Raw genomic sequence first — 17,799 nt, 5'->3', positions numbered from 1 at the left:
TCAGAAAAAAGTAAAAACGGGAGGAAATCAAAGCTAGTGATTTCATCTTTGAAGTAACTAATTCATGATGAACCTAAATTTATCAGCTAGATTTGTAAAGACTGCTCAATCTTGCTTAAAGCAATTTAAACCCCAGTTGGTTATTGAGATTTACATTTTCCTTTTCTCATGTTCTCATGGCCATAAATTACTACCATATACTAAGATCGTTCAGTAGGAACGAATTAAAGCAAGCCACGCATTCCAAAGCAAACTTCTCATGATTACAGGAAGTGTTTTTGTTTTCTTAGAAATATTTTTGTTGCCATTTTAGAAAAGCTGAAATGATTTATAGTCTGGCATGCCATTCTTGGCTGCGTAAATAACTATAAATAACTGACTCGTGAGATTGTTTTTAGAAACAGAGGCTAATTATCAGGAGTCACGTTTTTTCAGATTTCAAAAAACTCTGCAACACAAAAGCAGCAACAACGTCTCTTCTCTGTTATTTTGAAGAATGGGAATTCAAGAAGGCTGAAACCTTCAGCTGAGCTACTGCTACTTTATTCTTTCACTAAATTGTTATCGCTTTTTATTTAACTTCACTACTCTATATGGGATTTCACAAACTGAACTGGATTTTTCCAGCAGAATTTCAACAAGTCTTCCGATAAGTTGTGGAAAGGTGACATCAATTCTCTGCACTGTTTAGAATGAACAGTTTCAGTAGTCTGACTGTTAGCAGAGACAGTCAACCAAGCCGTTCTGTTCGTGTTGGCCACACTTCTCAGCACCGATCTGCACTGAATTATCCTTCAAATCAAGACAGTTCACACAAATGATTTTTTTTCATTAAAGACACATTTATTTTTTAATCCAAAGTATAAAACAGTAAATAACAAAAACACAGAAAACGCTATGGATTAAGGACCAGACTCTCTTCTCAGAAGGACTGTAAAAGGATTGACTGTTGTGTGGAACATATGGCAGATCAGGCTGCACTGTGATGATGTGAGTTCTCTGAAGCCAGAGCACCAACGATCAGTTTATTCGGATGGCACATCTGGGAATTATGCCATCAAGTCTTAATAATCACTACTGAGGTTGTAGCTCATGGATCTAAAGAGGGGAACTTTACCTACGCTCTGTTTAGCATTGTTTAGATGTCTGATGGTGGAACGGCTTATGAACTGGTCTACATTTATCCCTCCCATGGCGGGCTGCGGCGTCCGTCCACCTCTGTCTCAACGTGGTACAGCATGTCTGCCAGCGTGTGCTCGATCACTGCACCCCAACCCATGTCACTCATCTGAGAGAGTGAAAGGAAATACATTCCAACATGAGCAATCAGCTGCTGTGGAGTTAGTTAGAACAGATTGGTAAAAAGTAGTAAGTACAGAAGTAAAAAGCTCTCACCGGTTGGTATTTAATGTCCTTAGGTGGGTATTTGAATTGAGGCCCAAAGTTGACAGAAACCTGTGAAGAAGAGAAAGTCAAATTTACTCATCTGGTTGTTTAAAGACAGAAATTTGTGTCCTGATCCTGTACTGACCGTACAGCTCTTATACAAGGAGATTGCAGGAAAGTAGATGCCTTCAAAGAGGTTCTCAAAGGCAACTCCTTGGTTAACGCCATTTTTATAGAACAACATCTGAAATACAACATTCCAGAGTCAACACCGGCAACTTCTCTAACTTTATTCGCTCAAAGGAGAATCTCCTCACCCTGCTGGGATTCACCGACTTCAGGCTTTTCTCCGCTTTGTCCACATAGTCCTTCTCCTCAAAGTACAGGTAGCTCTTGAATTTAATAAGCGCCTGGAGAGAGAGTCATGAAATCAACCGCCAATCAAAGCAGCTGATATGAACCAATCGACAACCATTGTGAGTTGAGTTTTATGTATCAGGTGCTTACCTTGTCCTTGTATGTGTCTGGAAGAGCCTTTGCTGTCTCCGTTTCATCAGGCAGCTCTATGAAGAAGCCCAGTGTGTCCCCCTGACCGTAGCTTGAGGAGTAATGCTTCCCTATCGACTGGTGAAAGCGAGTCCCCTTCTTACTCCGCCAAGAATAACTGAACTTGTCATAACCCAGAGGAGCCTGAAGGTTGCCTGAAATTTGAGCATGAAAAATGAGTTCATGAGTTCGATCTCTTCTGAATCTCCAGACAAAAGGAACATGCTCCATACTCTACATGGTGAGACTGGCCATTGCCTTTCTATGCAGTTCTGCTTGTTACCAATCTCCCTTCAGTGCTCTATCCAGAAATTCACTCACTGAGTTCAATTTCTCTGATTAGAAAGTCAACGGATCAATCCGCAAACACAAGGGGCCATTCAGTCTGAGTTGACAACCAGGTATTGAGCAATTAAAGTCAGAGCAAAAGGAGTGCATAAGACATTTTATTGTTGGCAAAGATGCAATGTCCCTACTCCCTATGGAGTTGCTTACAGCAAACGCAATTTACAGTAAGTTTAATTGAGCTGGCACATTACATACATCACGGCCAAACATCAGCGACTGGGTAAACTCAGATTCAATCCACACCTCCAGCAAGCCGTCACGTCTCAAGAGCCAATGGTTTAGACCAGGGACAGTGTCCTGCAACTTCTAAATGTGTCTTTGCTTCAAGACACCTGAGTAAAATTATCAGGTATTAGCAGAACTTGACTGCTTACTCAGGAGGTAATTCAGCCATTTGATTCAGGTCCGCTGGACCACTAACACATCTAAAAGCTGCAGGATACTGGCCCTTGAGGTCTGGAGTTGAACATCCCTGGTCTAGACCATTTGTATGAAGCAAAGCATACCACAAGATGCTGGTTTTTACCAGGCTACTACATGGTATAATGTTTACAGTATGTGAGGGAATACTGACCAAGCGGTTGGGACCAGCCCAGTCTAGCTGCCGTCTCTGGGGGCATGTCATCCACTGTCACCTCAAAGTACCAGGCTCCTTTCCTCACGCCGTGTGAAGCCCGGACCATGGAGTAGCCCTTCTCCCCCGTCACCGTCAGCCGGTCGTCTGAGATCTTCAGCTGAGGCGCTGCGACACACCAGGTGAAACGTTGGGTCATGATTCATGAACAGATCTGAGCGTTGGAAAGACTGGTGACATTGTTGTACCTCTGTCATGTAAGGCCAGCAGCACCCTCTCATACAGACAGGCCCGGTACAGATCACCAGGAATGGGTTTTCCAGCCCAGCAGTCCAGCTCCAGTTTCTCGGGGTCCGGAGCATGAGGGTCTGGCTCTGCCAGGATGTAGCGATAGCCATCCTTGTTGAATGGGTGCTCCAGTGGGTAACCATGAGGGGGCAGCCTCTGGGCTGAGAACAACGGGTCACTGCGTAACAAAGGGTCACACATGAGGAACAAGCCGTGAGGAAGACGCTTTTATCCGGTTCAAAGCTTCATCACGTTCTCACTCAATTTGTCCCGAGTTGGTATTTGCACGTCATACCTCCTGGTTCTCTTTGCCGCTCCTGTAGCCGTTCCCTCCTGCTGCTGCTGCTGTTTACGTTTGGCCCCCCTTCCTTTTCCAGGGCCAGGGGCCAGAGCACCTTTAAAGCCACAAGAAAGTTAAAAAGTGAAACCAAAAAAAGATGCACGCAAAGAAGTGCATGAGCAGTCAGCAGCAAGGGCAGCATACACTCAGTTGACAGGGGACCACAGAACACACAAACAGGTTGAAGCAGTGGCTGCTCTATTTAAGCCTCCATTAATTAGTCCCTTCAGGATTTTGCAATTGTTTTTTGGGGGGGGGGTTTGCAATCAAAACCATTGATTTTGTGGCACTACTTTAGAAATATTTGCAAGAGATTTCACTATATCGTTTACTCATTAAACCACTTCCAAAATCTACCTAAAAAAGATGAGAAAAAAAATACACAGACAGACTGGACACAAACATTTTTATTCTTTAAAAAACTTAAATAGCTAGACTTTTCTTATTTGCAGTACCGATCAGACTAAAACTTGACCTAAAATAAGGCTGAGGCAGCAGGGTTATAGAAGTAAGAAACACTGCCACCTACAGGTGAGAGTTTGTCACTTAAACCAAATGTTATTCATTAATTTTGCAGAAAAATTTGCACTGAACTCAAATTTGTGTGAAAAATGCAGGGAGCTTTTGATTTTTGAATGAATCTCCACAGAAGAACTGGAGGGACTACTTGGAGCCATTTTAGTTCCACATTTATACTGGGAGCTTTTATCCACATCTCCAAGAATTATTTACTATTTATTTATTATCAACTTAATTACCTTTAATAAATAGAATAGCCTTATGATTACGTTTTTGAAGCGTAGACCTATGGACATCCATGTAAAAATAGGACTTTTTTTTTTATTGTTTGTGCAAGTTAAACTTGATCTCAAATAAAAACCCAAAGCTGATGAAAGAATTTTTTTTTTAATCAAATGCTTTTAAATACAATCTATAAGAGCAATAAAAGACACATTGGTAGTGTCAGTCCAATTTTTCTTTTTGAAACTTGTAATTATCCATCAATTTTCTAAATAATATTACTTTCTTACTATTTGTTGCATCGGTGTGAAACAATGTCTACCACTTCAATTGTCGTCATAAAACTAAAATACATAGATTTTGTGTCTTGTTTACATCTGGAATAGAAGAATATTTGCCATTGTTTATAACTCTTTGCCATCAGTCATCAGTGATCATTCTTAGCTGATGTCCAAGGACGCCCAGCTCCTCGTTGTTATGTCAGAATACATCAGCTGCAAACAGACCTCAGACCACAGTCTGAGTGTTTCTGGAATAATAATAGTGATCGCTCAACCAGCAGCAGTCTGACCTGCTCTGTGTAGGTCAGACATAACACACAAAGTCGAATCGTCTGAAAAACGGTTTGTAGTGAAACAACATGAGGTGAATACGTCAGACTGCCGGTGAACACATGAGCACAAAGGGAAAGCAGGTTATTTGGCCAACATGGGTGAAAGAGCAGGCACAAAACAGCAGGAATTAATGTCACCTAACTTTCTGGGGAGTTTCTGGTGGCCTACTGTTTCGATTTTCAGAATATTTGAAAGTACAAATGCAATGACACACTTTTTTCCACTTCCGATACCGATATCTGAGGCTTTGTATCGGCTGATTCCGATCTGATACAGAAGAACAGTGCTGCTTAATTGACCTAAAACAATTTTTTTAACAGACATAAATGTACTGAATTGCAAATGTATTTTATAACTCTGCACCAGTACAGCTCACTTAAATATACCCATAGCGTCACAAGCCTGGTCAAACATGGAAAATCATCTTTAATTTGTTCAGTCAGTGTGATTAGGAGTAGAACAGTCGATGTGAAGTAAATGAGAAGGAAACTGAAACTGACAGAAACAATGGTTTGACTACCTTGATCAAACCTGTTAAAAATAAACTTTAACAAACCTTTCAAATAGTTCAGAATGTACAGTTAGGAATTCTAAATATAATGTAAAATAAATGAAAAAGCTTGACTTGCACAAAGTACAGAATAGAATAAATCTGCCCTTTGGGATTGGGAACATCGTCACCAATGGAATTTTTTCAATATCTGGATAGATATAGACATCATTATCAGATCGGTGCATCTCTACTTAAAAGTGCTTAAACTAATAAAATATGAGAATCAGCAACAACTACACAAACTAGATAAAATAGATATAAACATAAATGGAACCATAATAAGGATATCATTACTAACCATAACATGTAAAGTCCTCCAACCCAGAGAACTATTTGAGGAAAATGACTCATTCAAGGAGGAAAAAGTGAGCTTTTTTTTTTACCTCAGTATAAAAAGAGGGAGGAGGATGAGGCTAATTAGCATAAGGGAAGGCCAACAGCAACAAAAAAATGGCACTCTGCTCTCAGGTAGACTTCATCCTGGAGGCAAACTGTCATTTCACACAGGAAGCTTCTAAAGGAAGTCAGAGCCTGTAAGCAGCAAGCCAGACATGTGGAACCTACGGAGAATTGCAAAAGTAGCCATACCCCTGAAACCTTTTTTGATTTTGTCACATAACCACCAATATGTATTATTTTTATTGGGGTTTTATGTGACAGGTCAACACAAAGAGGTCCATTGTGGGAAAAAAATACATGATTTTGATTATATATATTTTTTTAACCAATAAAAACATGAAAAATGTGACTGGATGAATTTGTATTCAGAACCATTAAGTCTGAATATGATACTATGGAGAACCACACTTTGATGCATTTCTTTTGAGTCAAGTTTATCACGACCCGTGTTTGACATTTTCACATCACAACGACCCAATTCCAATCTTCTCACCCCAAAAATACTCGAGCCACTTCCGTATGTGGAACTAAATCTGAAACGCATCAGGCGTTGCGAGATGTGAGACATGGAACATAATTCTGCACCAGCAGACATAAAAAAAATAGCTGAAAACAAAAAACATAATTATGAAAATGAAGAGCATCACATCACAATCCCACCACTCTTGGCTCAGATACGTATCCAAACAGATTTCTCTATAGAAGTTGCACTCAATTCTCCACAAAACAACACTATTATTAGTTGTACTTTTCTTTTTATTACCGCCCTTCACCTTGTGGACTTCTTTTGACATTCCTTTTGGCTCTCATTAATGAATAAACTATAAAATCCATCAATAAACTATAATTTCCATTAATACTTCCATAAACAGAAAGTTGCACCTTCTTCCACTTGTTCCCTGTATCCATTACAAGGCTGGTGGAAAAATCACAAACTAAATATCTTATGGTTCGTAAGGGTAAATTCAAAACGTTCATATTTGAATTTGTGAAAAAATAAATAAAATAGAACCATAAATCATTTGTGCTTCCGCATAATTATGTACTAGTTTGTGTTGGTCTGTCACAGAAAATCCCAATAAAACATTGCAATTTGTTCATGAAAAATGTGGTATGAATACTTATGCAAGGCACTGTATGTTCAGTGGTTTGTGGGTTGCTGCACAGAGCCGATGCAAAAAAAATAAAAAAGCAGACAGGGTGGTTACATCAGCACATGGATGAAGTTGTCCACAAGATGCTTATTAGGAATCATGTTTTGGTTTGAGTTAGCAGAGTAAGGGGGTTGGAAGGGTTGTGCTGGAGGAGAGGAGTCGGGCGGGGGGGGGGGGGACGACTAAAACCTCAGGGCCAACTTCTGTCCAGCAGATTACAAGACACACAAACACACTGAGAAGCTCCAGGTGTCAAAATGTAACATATTCACCTGAGAAAGAAGATCCACCTGGAAGAAAATGCACACAAACACTCCGGTCATCATCTCTGGATACTGCCTTCATTCAGGCTTGGCTTTTTTTTTTGTTTGTTTGTTTTTAACAAGTAACCTGATTCATTTTGGTGTTTGTGAACAAAATCAAAACTCCTAAAAGCAATCAATTATTGTCAGTTTTAAGTAAATGCGTAGAAATGCGTGAAAATAAAGATAACAAAGAATAGTATTTCTTTTTGCACATGTGATTTTAGCATAAATATAAGACCAGTAGTCAAATACTTCCACATATGCATATTACATATTGTCAGCAAGCAGTTTAGATGATAGCTGGTTATTCTTTAAATTTAATAAGCAACAGCAAATCCTTGTATAGATGTAACAACTCAGTATTTCCTGAGCATAATATAAACTTCTGGGTTGGTTTATTACTTTGCTTCTAACATTCTTGAAAGCTACTCATTTCGAAGAAATCGGTAGTTTCTTCAATGAGTGGTTTAGTAGGATGTGCTAGTTTGTTTCTTCTGTTGTATGTGATTGTCAATAAATAGTATCTGCACTCCAATCTAAGAACCAAGATAGTGATTCCATTCAGGTCTGGTATGAATGTCTGTCCTGAAGATCTAAACAGCAACAAGACAGAACAACTCAAAGTGGAACAAAAACAACATTTGCCGCCTTCATTTGCACAAGTTTAACCATCTGTAGGCATGTATGAATACATAAAAACATCTTCAAACACTATGCTTCTTCTAATAAAGGATAGTTTTAAAAAAACAACAGTTTATCTTTGTTTAACTCTTACCATTGAGCCCACCGGCTGCTGGGGTTCCAGTGGTCTGTTTCTGAGCGTCATATGAGGGTCCTATGCTTCCCAGGTCCTACGCAGAAAAGAACTCAAACCTTCATAAAACATTCAGATTGAGTTGAAACACGCTGTATGTTTACATCCTTAGCAGTAATTACCTGATCTAAGAGGCCAAACTTGGGGTACTCCTCCTCCGGATCCTTACTGCCGGGGTCAGGGTGTTCTTTCACAAGGAACACATCTCGCTCTTTGCTCTAGAAATTTAACAAAACAAGGCAACAATAATGATATGCTTATATGATGTATCCTGGAACTCAGAATGAAAAGAAACCTGCTGTGTATGGGGAGAGGGACGAGTGTATTCAAAGCAACCACTGGTCTCCAGATGCACTCTACGTTACCATTGTCTTCACTATGTTGTTGGGCCAGGTGAGCTTCCCCGGTCTCTGACGGGTCGTCATGCATTCCCAGTGCTTATCAATAAATGGTATGATGTCCTGCAAAGAAATAAATAAATGGAGGAATGTGACTGAAGAAAATAATTCAAGAAACTCTTACTGTGATCCATAATTATTCATTTTCAAAAGTAAAGAAGGAAATTGTTTTTTGTGAGATCCAATTTGGATCCAAACGCTCACGCAGCGCGTTTTTATTTTTAGATTGTGAAGAGCAATAATTATAAGGAGCTGACTGGGAGTGTCACAGGGGAAGGGAGACAGAAGCTCTAGCAATGCTAGGTCCAACTAGGTGTTTTGCACATGGAGATTAAAAGATTTCTCAAACATGCATAAAATAATCATAGTGACACTCCAGGTATATTTTTGATGAAGGAATAATATAGCTCAAAAAAGTTGATTTTACACAATATCACCCCTTTATGTTTTAACATGTTAAAATCTGTATAATTAATTAACTGAAATTAACATGTGGACCTAGTTTTAGTGAATCTCTTCATATTTGACATAATAATCAAAATTGTAATTAGAAAAAAAGAGTGAGAGTTTGAGTTGTATATGTAATTCATGTTGTATGACCAGCCAGGGTCACCAGCACCTTAAAAAGATCGACTCCCACCTTATCTTTGGAGAACATGGTCTTAGGATGCTCATCTTGTGTTCTGGACCTCCATGTGAGATTCGCCAAAGCTGTCAGGCACATTTCCTTCAAGTCTAACAAAACATAGAGTGGAATAATTAACAATAGTAAAAGGAACGAAGCTCGATAGTCGGGTGTCAGCACCCAGAATACCTACTGGCTTGTTTCCTGAGGAAGTATGTGTTGCCGCTGTGATGGCAGACATTGCAGTGAAACACGTAGTTGGTCATGAAGGGAAGACATGTTCTGTGGAGGAGACAGGCAGTTAACGGCTGCATGTGCATCAAACAGAAGCCGACATCACTATTCTGAACAAAGCATACGCGGTTTCGATGCCAAACGTTTCCGCCGTGAACCACTTCATGCACAAAGCGCACTGCAGCTCCACCTCCCCGAGCTGCCGCCCGCTCTCCTCATCCCCGGATCCTGTCAGAGCATCAGCGGCTTCTGAGCCATCGCCAGCAGCTTCCTGATGAAAACACCGCCACACAGTCATAAAAACTAAACATCACCCATAAAGAGTGTGTACTGTTAGGTAGGGAAGCATTCTTTAAATACCACTTCTGACCAAAGCAGGAATATGTTAATTTTGCCATTAAGTTCCTTGTTCTAGAACAGCAGGATGGGCAGTAGTGTACTGAAATATTGTACAGCTGGTGAAATGCTTTCAAAGGAAGGCACTACCCTCTATCGACAGCTACATTTACATGCCGTTTCTTTTATTACATAAAGACACCAGCAAACTTTACATTTGTGCTTTAAGAGCTCACACTTTCTAACTACACAAGATGCATTAAGATAAACGGCATGTTAAATGAGACTGAAAATAAAAAAAGTAAATGTTAATCTCGAACATATTAATACCAAAATGAAAATATTACCATTCCCTCTTTGCCACTTGATGACTCTGTATCCATACTGGGAGGCTGTTCCCCAAAGGAGGCATCCCTGAAATGCAGAGGAGAGATGAAAACATTTAAACATTTAGTTCTGCATTTTATGTTTTTTCTTTTTTCTTTTTTTATAGCAAAAAACAATATGAGAGTTCACTAAATATTCTGTAGAACTGTCTTGTTTTTCACCCATAACAAAGCAATTCTCACTTTCTAACTGAAGACATTCTGTTCTGCAACCATTTAAGCTACTTCTGTTAGTATTCACATGCAAAATGAACCTTATGCAGGCAGATTTCCGGTAGATTAACACTTAGAACTATAAATGTACCGATTTAAAACGTCAGCTTTGGGTGTGTTTAGAGAACGTTGTTAGCTATGATTTGAATAAGTATGAAGTTCAAGTGAACAAATATAAACTGTCACGCTCTAATTTGCAGAGTTCATATGCTTGGTGCCAAGCGAAACGACATTTAACCGTCAGTAAATAAGGTCTAGATACTTTTAGTGCTTTTAAAAAATTGGCTTTGTTGTTTCATTTTGCTCGTGGCAGCTGGTGTGCACAGCTATCATTTGTTAGCTAGCTGCTCTGCTAACGGTCTTCCTCGTGTAAACGCGCCCTATATGTCTGCGAAACTTTACTATGTGAGCCGAATTACTACGATAACTTCTGTAATTTTCGGAAAAGGTGCACACATACCCGACAGCCAAGTCCTTTTCTGCTGCAGCTACGGCACCCGCCTGCAATTCAGACGCCATGTTTAGAAATCAATGAAAACAAAAAAGTATCGCGAGAGTGCGACTTCCTCTTTTTGTTTTTGCTGAAAGCAATAGCGACACAGCAGGTTAAAAAGAGAACTGCAACAATTGAAGTCAACAATTAGCACTAAAACTTACATTTATTTGTTGTAAATCATTATCAAAACCGTGCAGATTTGGAAAGAGAGACTTGTTTCCCCATAGTATCCTAGTTTCATTAAATTACTTTTTTTTATTTTAAATTTATGTCAATATGTAACATATCATCTCAAGTACATTGAAGTTTGTGGTTATAAAACAATAAAGATATAATGTTTTGACACTGAAACAAAAACTTTTAACCCAATATACATCATTTTAATAGAAACGGTGTTCTGAGGTACACCTGTTATTTCCCTTTTTTCATTAATATTGGAAAAGGAACACAAATGCTCATCAGGGTGTCACTCTTTACTTTTATCAGATTTTGTGACATTGGTAACCAGTAAAAACTGTCTTTTTGTGTCTACTGAAAATCAATCATGTGAGAGGAAGTCCTTGTCTATCATAATGAACTCTCCACTTTCTCAGTTTCTGAAGATGTTTCATCCAGTGACTGTGACATTTCACTTTTACTTGATATAATTATCTTCCTCATCATCCTCCCTGCAGTGCTGTTTAAAAAGATTCTTCCTGCTCTGTATTTTTGGAATTTGTGGCACATCACTTTTAACACACATGGACTCAAAGTTCTTTTAAGGACGCAGTTGTTGAGCTATTCAGATTCTACACAGCTTAAAAATTGGACGCCTTTCTCCAAGATCCCATTTATACCAAAACGTCTTTAAAAAGTAGTGGAAGAACAGTTAATTTTTTTATACAGAAAAACATAAATTTAGTCTGGCTTTCATAAACACTCCACAGAAACTGCTCTACTCAAAGTGTCTAGTGACAGTGTCAGTTGACTCTGGAGCAGCCACTACAATGGTTCTCCTGGATCTTACACACATTTTTGTCACTGTAGATCACAGTATTTCAGAGATGTTGTCCATCATGTGTGGCTCTAGAGTTTTATAGCTCCTGTCTTGCAGAACATCAAGTGTTTTTGCAACCCAGACTGCATCTGGCTCCAAGAGCCTCCTATGTGGGATACCACAGGGCTGAGTCTTAGGACCTATTCTCTTTTATCTCCCAAGGCAAAAATAATCAGGCAGTTTTTTGATGTGTCGTCTTTTCTATGCAGATGATATCCAGTTCCACTGATCCTTAAAGCCAACTGAATGTTAAATGTTGTACTCATTAATTAACTGTTTCCATTATACTAAATAGTAACAATTACTTGCAGGTGAACTCTTATAAGACCTTAACCCTAATTCATGTCCCAGAGAGCAGAATTCAGAATATTACTTCACAAACTTGTCGTCACAAAGGTTCTCTCTCGTTACTCTCGTTAACCCCTTCCTTTAATTGCTTTCCACTAAAGAGTAGCAGGAAACAAGGCTTTTTGTGGATGTAAGACCACCCCACACCACTCTCAGTTATTAACATCTTTGCAGAGTTGTTCACTCACAAGTAGGATTACAACAAGCACAAAAGCAAGTGTGCCAGCAGAGTTTGCACAAAGGAGCACTGGAATGCTGAAAACCTCCCCTGGTGTCGTCTTAAACGCCCTCAAGTGATTGTTAAGGAGATAATGGTGGTGTGCTCTCCTCTTCTTCCCTCTTCTAGGGAAGACACATCTGTGACATCTGGATGAAGATGTGGCTGTGACATTGTAAATTAAACCACACGTTTATTAATCAGTATATCATGCAATGATTTTATGAGAACTGCCTTAAATCTCTGTGGCACAGGTTCAAAATGGTGTCTCAATTATATCATATTATATATCAATCGCAAAATTTAAATCATAATCCATTTAGTGGGAGCACTAAATGCATGACTGTGAAACACTTTCTTCTGTTAATCATTTCTTCTCGTTGTTCTGAGTCTATCCCTGCCTCTCTTGTACTGAGAGACAAAGCCCAGGGTCAGAGAAGGTCACGCCTACTGTAGACATCTGCTAATTGTCCTGGTGGGCCGGCCTGTCCCAGTCCGACAATACCAGCTGCTCTGTAGGTGTCGGTAGCTGGGAGTGATGTGGCAGCTGTCACATTCAGGAGCATTTACTCCTGTCCTGATCCCCCTCAGTGACCCTTACCTCCTCCACCCTGCTGTAATTTATACCCCGTCGCCCCCAAGGCCGAGAGCTGCAGCCATTAAAGTTATTAGGAAACTATCAGCAGTAATGTGGGCTAAAAGGTGAGGCAGTCAGGTTTAATTATAAAGGTAATGGAGATGTTCAAAGCTTAGTGGGGAGTTTAAATATAAAAACATGAGTATAGGGACTTACAGAAGTATTCACACCCTACAGTTACAATGTTGTGTGATTAATTGGGATTTTATGTGACAGACTACAAAGCAGTTATTACTTTGTAGTAAGTGCTTTGTACCAATACAAAGCACTATATATGTGTACATAATACTTGCTTTTCAATGTTTTAACAGAAATCAAAAAAGTGTGCGATGCATTTATTTCTCTTCAGTTCCCATAGGACCAAAACTTTAGTGTGTCGCTGCAGGTACAGCTTTTAGCTTGGCTAGAAACACAAACTTATTTCTATTTGCTAAATGCCACAATAATGAGACAAAGAACATGTCAGAGATTGATTTTTTGATGTCTTCAAGATCAGAAGAAGATCAGTACTTGACCCAGTTCCACCGGTTCTGTCAGGAGGAATGGACCAGAACTCCAGCAAGCGTTTGTGAAAAGCTTGTAGGAGGAAACCCTAAAGGTTTGACTCAAGTCATATAGTTTAAAGGTTTAGTTCCCTGAAGCCGGCCCAATATGCACTTCTTAACTTCAAAGAAAGTTTTTTAAAAATATATCTAAAATGTTCTCAATTCCTTTTCTGGCATTTAACAAATAGAGAATAATTTTGGTAACTCTAAATAAATTAAAACAAGAGAAGTTTGGTCTGATTTAACTTCAGACAGTGACAAAAGAAGTCTGTTAATTCAGTCTAAGCAAACCTCTTGTTTCAACTGTATTATCCAAAATACAATGCAATAACATGAAGAAATGGGAAGACGTTCAGACTTTGATTACTTTTGCAACAAGGAAGAAAGTTAGAATAATGAGATGTACTGTCATAAAATTGTCCTTGCCCCCCACAAACACACGCTGCCACACAATAACCGGACAAATGGCGCTTGTGGAACCTGGAACACAAAGAAGAAAAGGTTCCAACTTTCCCCTCCACGGGTCTATAAATTAGCATCACAACGAGCCTTCACGCGTAAAAAGTCTCCCATTTGCAAACAATGACAAGTCCGAGTACAAAAAGTAACACGGAGGGAATGAAAGAGCGCACATTTTGACCAGATGCCACACAATAATTAACAAGCTCAGGGGCCCCTCCGGATCCTCTTCATTTACATTGCGAAGGGCCAGCACGGGGGTCCCACAAGGCTGGAGCGTGTCTGCAAAGGTTACGATCGTTCCTGTGAGACGAATGGCGTCACTTAGAATAAAATTCACATCTGAAAGAGAGCCCTATATATATATGTTGACTCACGAGGGGCCCAGGAGCCCCCAGAAGCAGACATGCAGGCCGTTACAGTCAAATTACCACAGAGCCAAAGAACACCATTTTCAGTGGAGGACATCTTGGATCCAACTAAGTTTACCCGGAAATTAAACTCGGCTGGGGAGAAATCAGCTGAAGGTGGAAAACCAGATCAAATCTTATTTAATCTTTCAAATTGTCGATGGCTTTAATTTTTTTTTCTCCTCTAGAAAATCAGATTCCTAATGAGGAAAATGGAAAGACGGAGCATCGCACGGCGGGTAAAAGAGAGTCATTACCCCCGCTCAAGGTGAAGAGTCGTCGGATCCGCACCGCCTTCACCCCGGAGCAGCTGCGGGTTCTGGAGTGCAGCTTCCAGAGGAGCCACTATCTGTCGGTGCTGGAGCGCCACACCACCGCCGCGGCCCTCCGCCTGTCGGAGACTCAGGTCAAGATCTGGTTCCAGAACCGACGCACCAAGTGGAGGAAGGAGAGCCTGACTGTGCGGGGAAATGAGGAGGAAGGGGAGCAGCGCGGCTTCATCCCAGCGTTCCCGGCCCACCCCGCGATCTGCGCGGCTCTGACCTGCGGGCCCCTGTACCAGCAAGGCCCCCCGTTCCGGCTGGTTCCGACTCTGCCTCTCATGCCCTACCGATACTGTTACACATGAAACATAATAGTAGCTCGAGCTTGAAATGGGCCAGAATCAGAAAAGTCCTGCAGAACCCGCAGCAACTTTTGGAGGAATTTGTTGCCAGACTGTGACTGTCCAGAAAATATTTCAATAGGAGAAATGTGATATGTTTTCTATTTTATTTTTTACTTTTTGATAAAAGTAAATGGTTTTTTTTTAACTGATTTAATTTAACTTTTTATTGCGTTGATATTTTGTTAAGCAGAAGTTATGAGAAGCTTAATAAAACCCTCAAATGTGTATCAGAATAATTTAAGATTTTTGTGGGAATAAAATATTTCTGTTTTGGTTTCACGTTTGTTTAATAAATTATTACAATGTGGAATCTCTTGTGGGTGTTTTTTACACTTGAGGTCAGATTCTGTAAAGTCAGAAATATGGTAAAGATCAGAGAGGCTAAACGGTAGAATGGGAAAATGTTTGAATTACTTTATGCCTTTTCTTTACGTTGCAAACAAGATGAACAAGAAATCTACTCAAAATGTGGTAAAAAAATAAAATTAAATAAAAAAATAAAAATGGATTGCCTGTTCATCAACTCCTACACATGTTGGATCTTAATAAGCTGGTTGTTTTGAATACAGATGTAGTTTTTTTATAGCTAATATAAAAGGGGGAAAAAATCCAAAAGTTTTACTTGGGTTCTCCATTCATACAGATGTCTATTACAGTTAGTAAAGCTAAAAATAAAATGATTTATTGGACTTCAAAAGTTGTTAATCTATAAATCAATTTAAGCGACTAGGAAAAAAATGGTTGAGTAAAATTGGTGAATAATTTAATAATAAACTGATACTTAGTGTCGTTTTGGTCCGAGAGACTTTATGTTTTTCTCAAATAAAATTCCTAAACAAAAAGCATGAATTTCAATTTGTGTCGTGTTGATTAAAAAAAATTACAAAAAAAGAAAGTCGAACTCAACATTTTGTTAAAGTTTGTTTTCCTGACCACTGCAGTGGTGCTGCAGCTGCAGTTCTGACCAGTAGATGGCGACAGATAACACATTTATACGAGCGGCTGGTCATGGACGTAACCATCAATGTCCAGCCAACATTTCCATGTTTTTACCCATCAAGTAATGTATTATTGCAAAGATGAAACGTCAGCATCATGGGAAAACGGAAAATATTGTTCAGAGTGAACTTTAAAGACTTTAACTGCATTGCTTGTTCCGATCCACACACACAGTTTTTACTGAGATGCTCAATTCTTGTCAAACTGAAGAATTTGTTACTTTTTATGTACAATAAAAAAAAACAACATGAAATGAAACTCTTTTTGTAAAAAGTCTTTTTTGACACACATATCACAAACAGTAACAATCCTTCTGCAGCACATCTGCATGTAATTTGTCTCCCACTCTCTCCTCAGATGTCAGGCCATTTTTAACCCGGCAGCATATCCAGCAAAAACAGACACAGAAACAAAGCACTGGTGCATTTTAAAGAACCATCTGGTGACCTTAAAACCAATATTTCCATTTCCATTTCAGAAGCTAGCTAATTTTTCACTGAGTAAAGTTCAAGACCATTGTAGAATAAACATCATGGAGAAAGTAAATGGGGCATGTACAACACTTTTTAGTAAGGAACAGAAATTTAAATAACATCAGCAATAGTCCTTTCATCTCACAAATACAGTATGTGCCTTGTGTTGGTCTGTATCAAAAAATTCCAGTAAAATATATGACTTGTTTTTGTGACTTGACATAAAACAAGTCAAAAGTTAAAAGTTAAGAGTTCTTACACAGCAGTGTAAAAAATAATCATAAGATAAAGTGCTGAGGGACCTTTCAGTCCTGAAGAGGATGCTGGAGTCAACCTATAATCCATCTACACTAGAGATAATTATTACCAGATGGAAGGAAAAAAAAACAGAGATAAAAAAGACTTCTGACGTCCAGCTGAAAAATTAGTCCAGACCTGAGTTTATTTTAGGTTTCTGTTTGATGATTTAGATGACTGGTACAATTTTGTAGCATCCGTTTACTGAGATCAAAGAAGAGCCTGCACTATACAGATGTGGAGCTTTTATCACAGAGAAAGCAGTTTGCATTATTCAGTTTTAATCAGTAATACTTTCCTAATGCTTTGTGAAATTAAACGACGTAGTATTTTTTCATTAACTTATTATAAATGGGAATGGACAGGAAGGATCTCATGTAGTGGTCTGTATTACAGCAGTTCTGAAGGAACGTCTGACTGAAGACAGTGTTGTCATGAAGAGGACACTGCTGTCTGTTGTGTTATTAATTTTATGAAGAATCCAACTTTAGAAGAGTTCTCTTTTCATGCAAAAACACCTCTGCACTGGATTATTAGTGATTACTAAATATAAATTTCAAAAGTTTAAAATATATACATTTCACCCGCATCATGCTTCTGGGAAAGACTTGTTTTGCTAACAAGATTTTCTTAGGCAAAGTCACAATTGTGAGCTGACGCTCTTAAGTTGACAGTTTCATTTAAAATAAAATGCTGTATATATAAAGTATGACTTAAAATAAATTTGACATAATTTAAAGATTTAAATTTGGGCCTCTGCCACTTTAAAAACTATCGTTCTTTCTGAAACTCTGCCTCCAAGAAGTCATCACAACTTGGCTCCTCTAGTAACCCTTTAGCAACGGTTTTACCAGCATTGCACGAGAAGTAGCTCCTATAATGAGCTTCACAGATGCGTGGCTCCACCAGGTGTTTGCTAATTGCTGCTGGCTAGTCTGAAGGAGCTGAATGGGGGAGGGCG

The 17,799-nt window shown here is 39.2% G+C and overlaps 2 protein-coding genes across 3 annotated transcripts; one reads left to right on the top strand and one right to left on the bottom strand.

Moving 5' to 3' along the window:
• Positions 1-831: 831 nt before the first annotated feature.
• Positions 832-10,814, bottom strand: ash2l (ASH2 like histone lysine methyltransferase complex subunit). 2 transcript variants are annotated; one of them, XM_005806854.2, is made up of 17 exons: positions 10,715-10,814; positions 10,003-10,069; positions 9,445-9,590; positions 9,279-9,367; positions 9,101-9,195; positions 8,428-8,523; positions 8,185-8,280; positions 8,024-8,099; positions 7,216-7,233; positions 3,438-3,537; positions 3,103-3,320; positions 2,855-3,022; positions 1,894-2,087; positions 1,704-1,796; positions 1,532-1,630; positions 1,396-1,455; positions 832-1,288 (listed from the first exon to the last, which is right to left on the bottom strand). In XM_005806854.2, exons 1-17 carry the CDS (start codon positions 10,771-10,773, stop codon positions 1,181-1,183), a joined length of 1,782 nt encoding a protein of 593 aa, XP_005806911.2. In that variant the 5' UTR covers positions 10,774-10,814; the 3' UTR covers positions 832-1,180. The 2 variants fall into 2 exon arrangements, with proteins under 2 accessions (XP_005806911.2, XP_023193449.1); XM_023337681.1 differs by lacking the exon at positions 7,216-7,233.
• A 3,642-nt stretch (positions 10,815-14,456) lies between these two features.
• LOC106699858 (homeobox protein pnx-like) lies at positions 14,457-15,145 on the top strand. Its single transcript, XM_014471687.2, has one exon. It carries the CDS (start codon positions 14,563-14,565, stop codon positions 15,028-15,030), a length of 468 nt encoding a protein of 155 aa, XP_014327173.1. The 5' UTR covers positions 14,457-14,562; the 3' UTR covers positions 15,031-15,145.
• The last annotated feature ends 2,654 nt before the right edge of the window (positions 15,146-17,799 follow it).

The sequence above is a fragment of the Xiphophorus maculatus genome, chromosome 8 (assembly GCF_002775205.1).
Source record: "Xiphophorus maculatus strain JP 163 A chromosome 8, X_maculatus-5.0-male, whole genome shotgun sequence".
NCBI classification, from domain to species: domain Eukaryota; kingdom Metazoa; phylum Chordata; class Actinopteri; order Cyprinodontiformes; family Poeciliidae; genus Xiphophorus; species Xiphophorus maculatus.
Note: the sequence above shows the minus strand (reverse complement) of the source record. Positions and strands in the feature narration are given on the sequence as shown.

Coding starts and splice junctions, on each gene's coding strand:
- ash2l (XM_005806854.2), bottom strand. CDS start 10,773: ATGGCGTCTGAATTGCAGGCGGGTGCCGTAGCTGCAGCAGAAAAGGAC. Junction 9,196..9,278: donor CTTCCTCAGGAAACAAGCCA/GTAGGTATTCTG, acceptor ATGTTTTGTTAG/ACTTGAAGGAAATGTGCCTG. Junction 2,088..2,854: donor GGGCTGGTCCCAACCGCTTG/GTCAGTATTCCC, acceptor CTCAAATTTCAG/GCAACCTTCAGGCTCCTCTG.
- LOC106699858 (XM_014471687.2), top strand. CDS start 14,563: ATGGCTTTAATTTTTTTTTCTCCTCTAGAAAATCAGATTCCTAATGAG.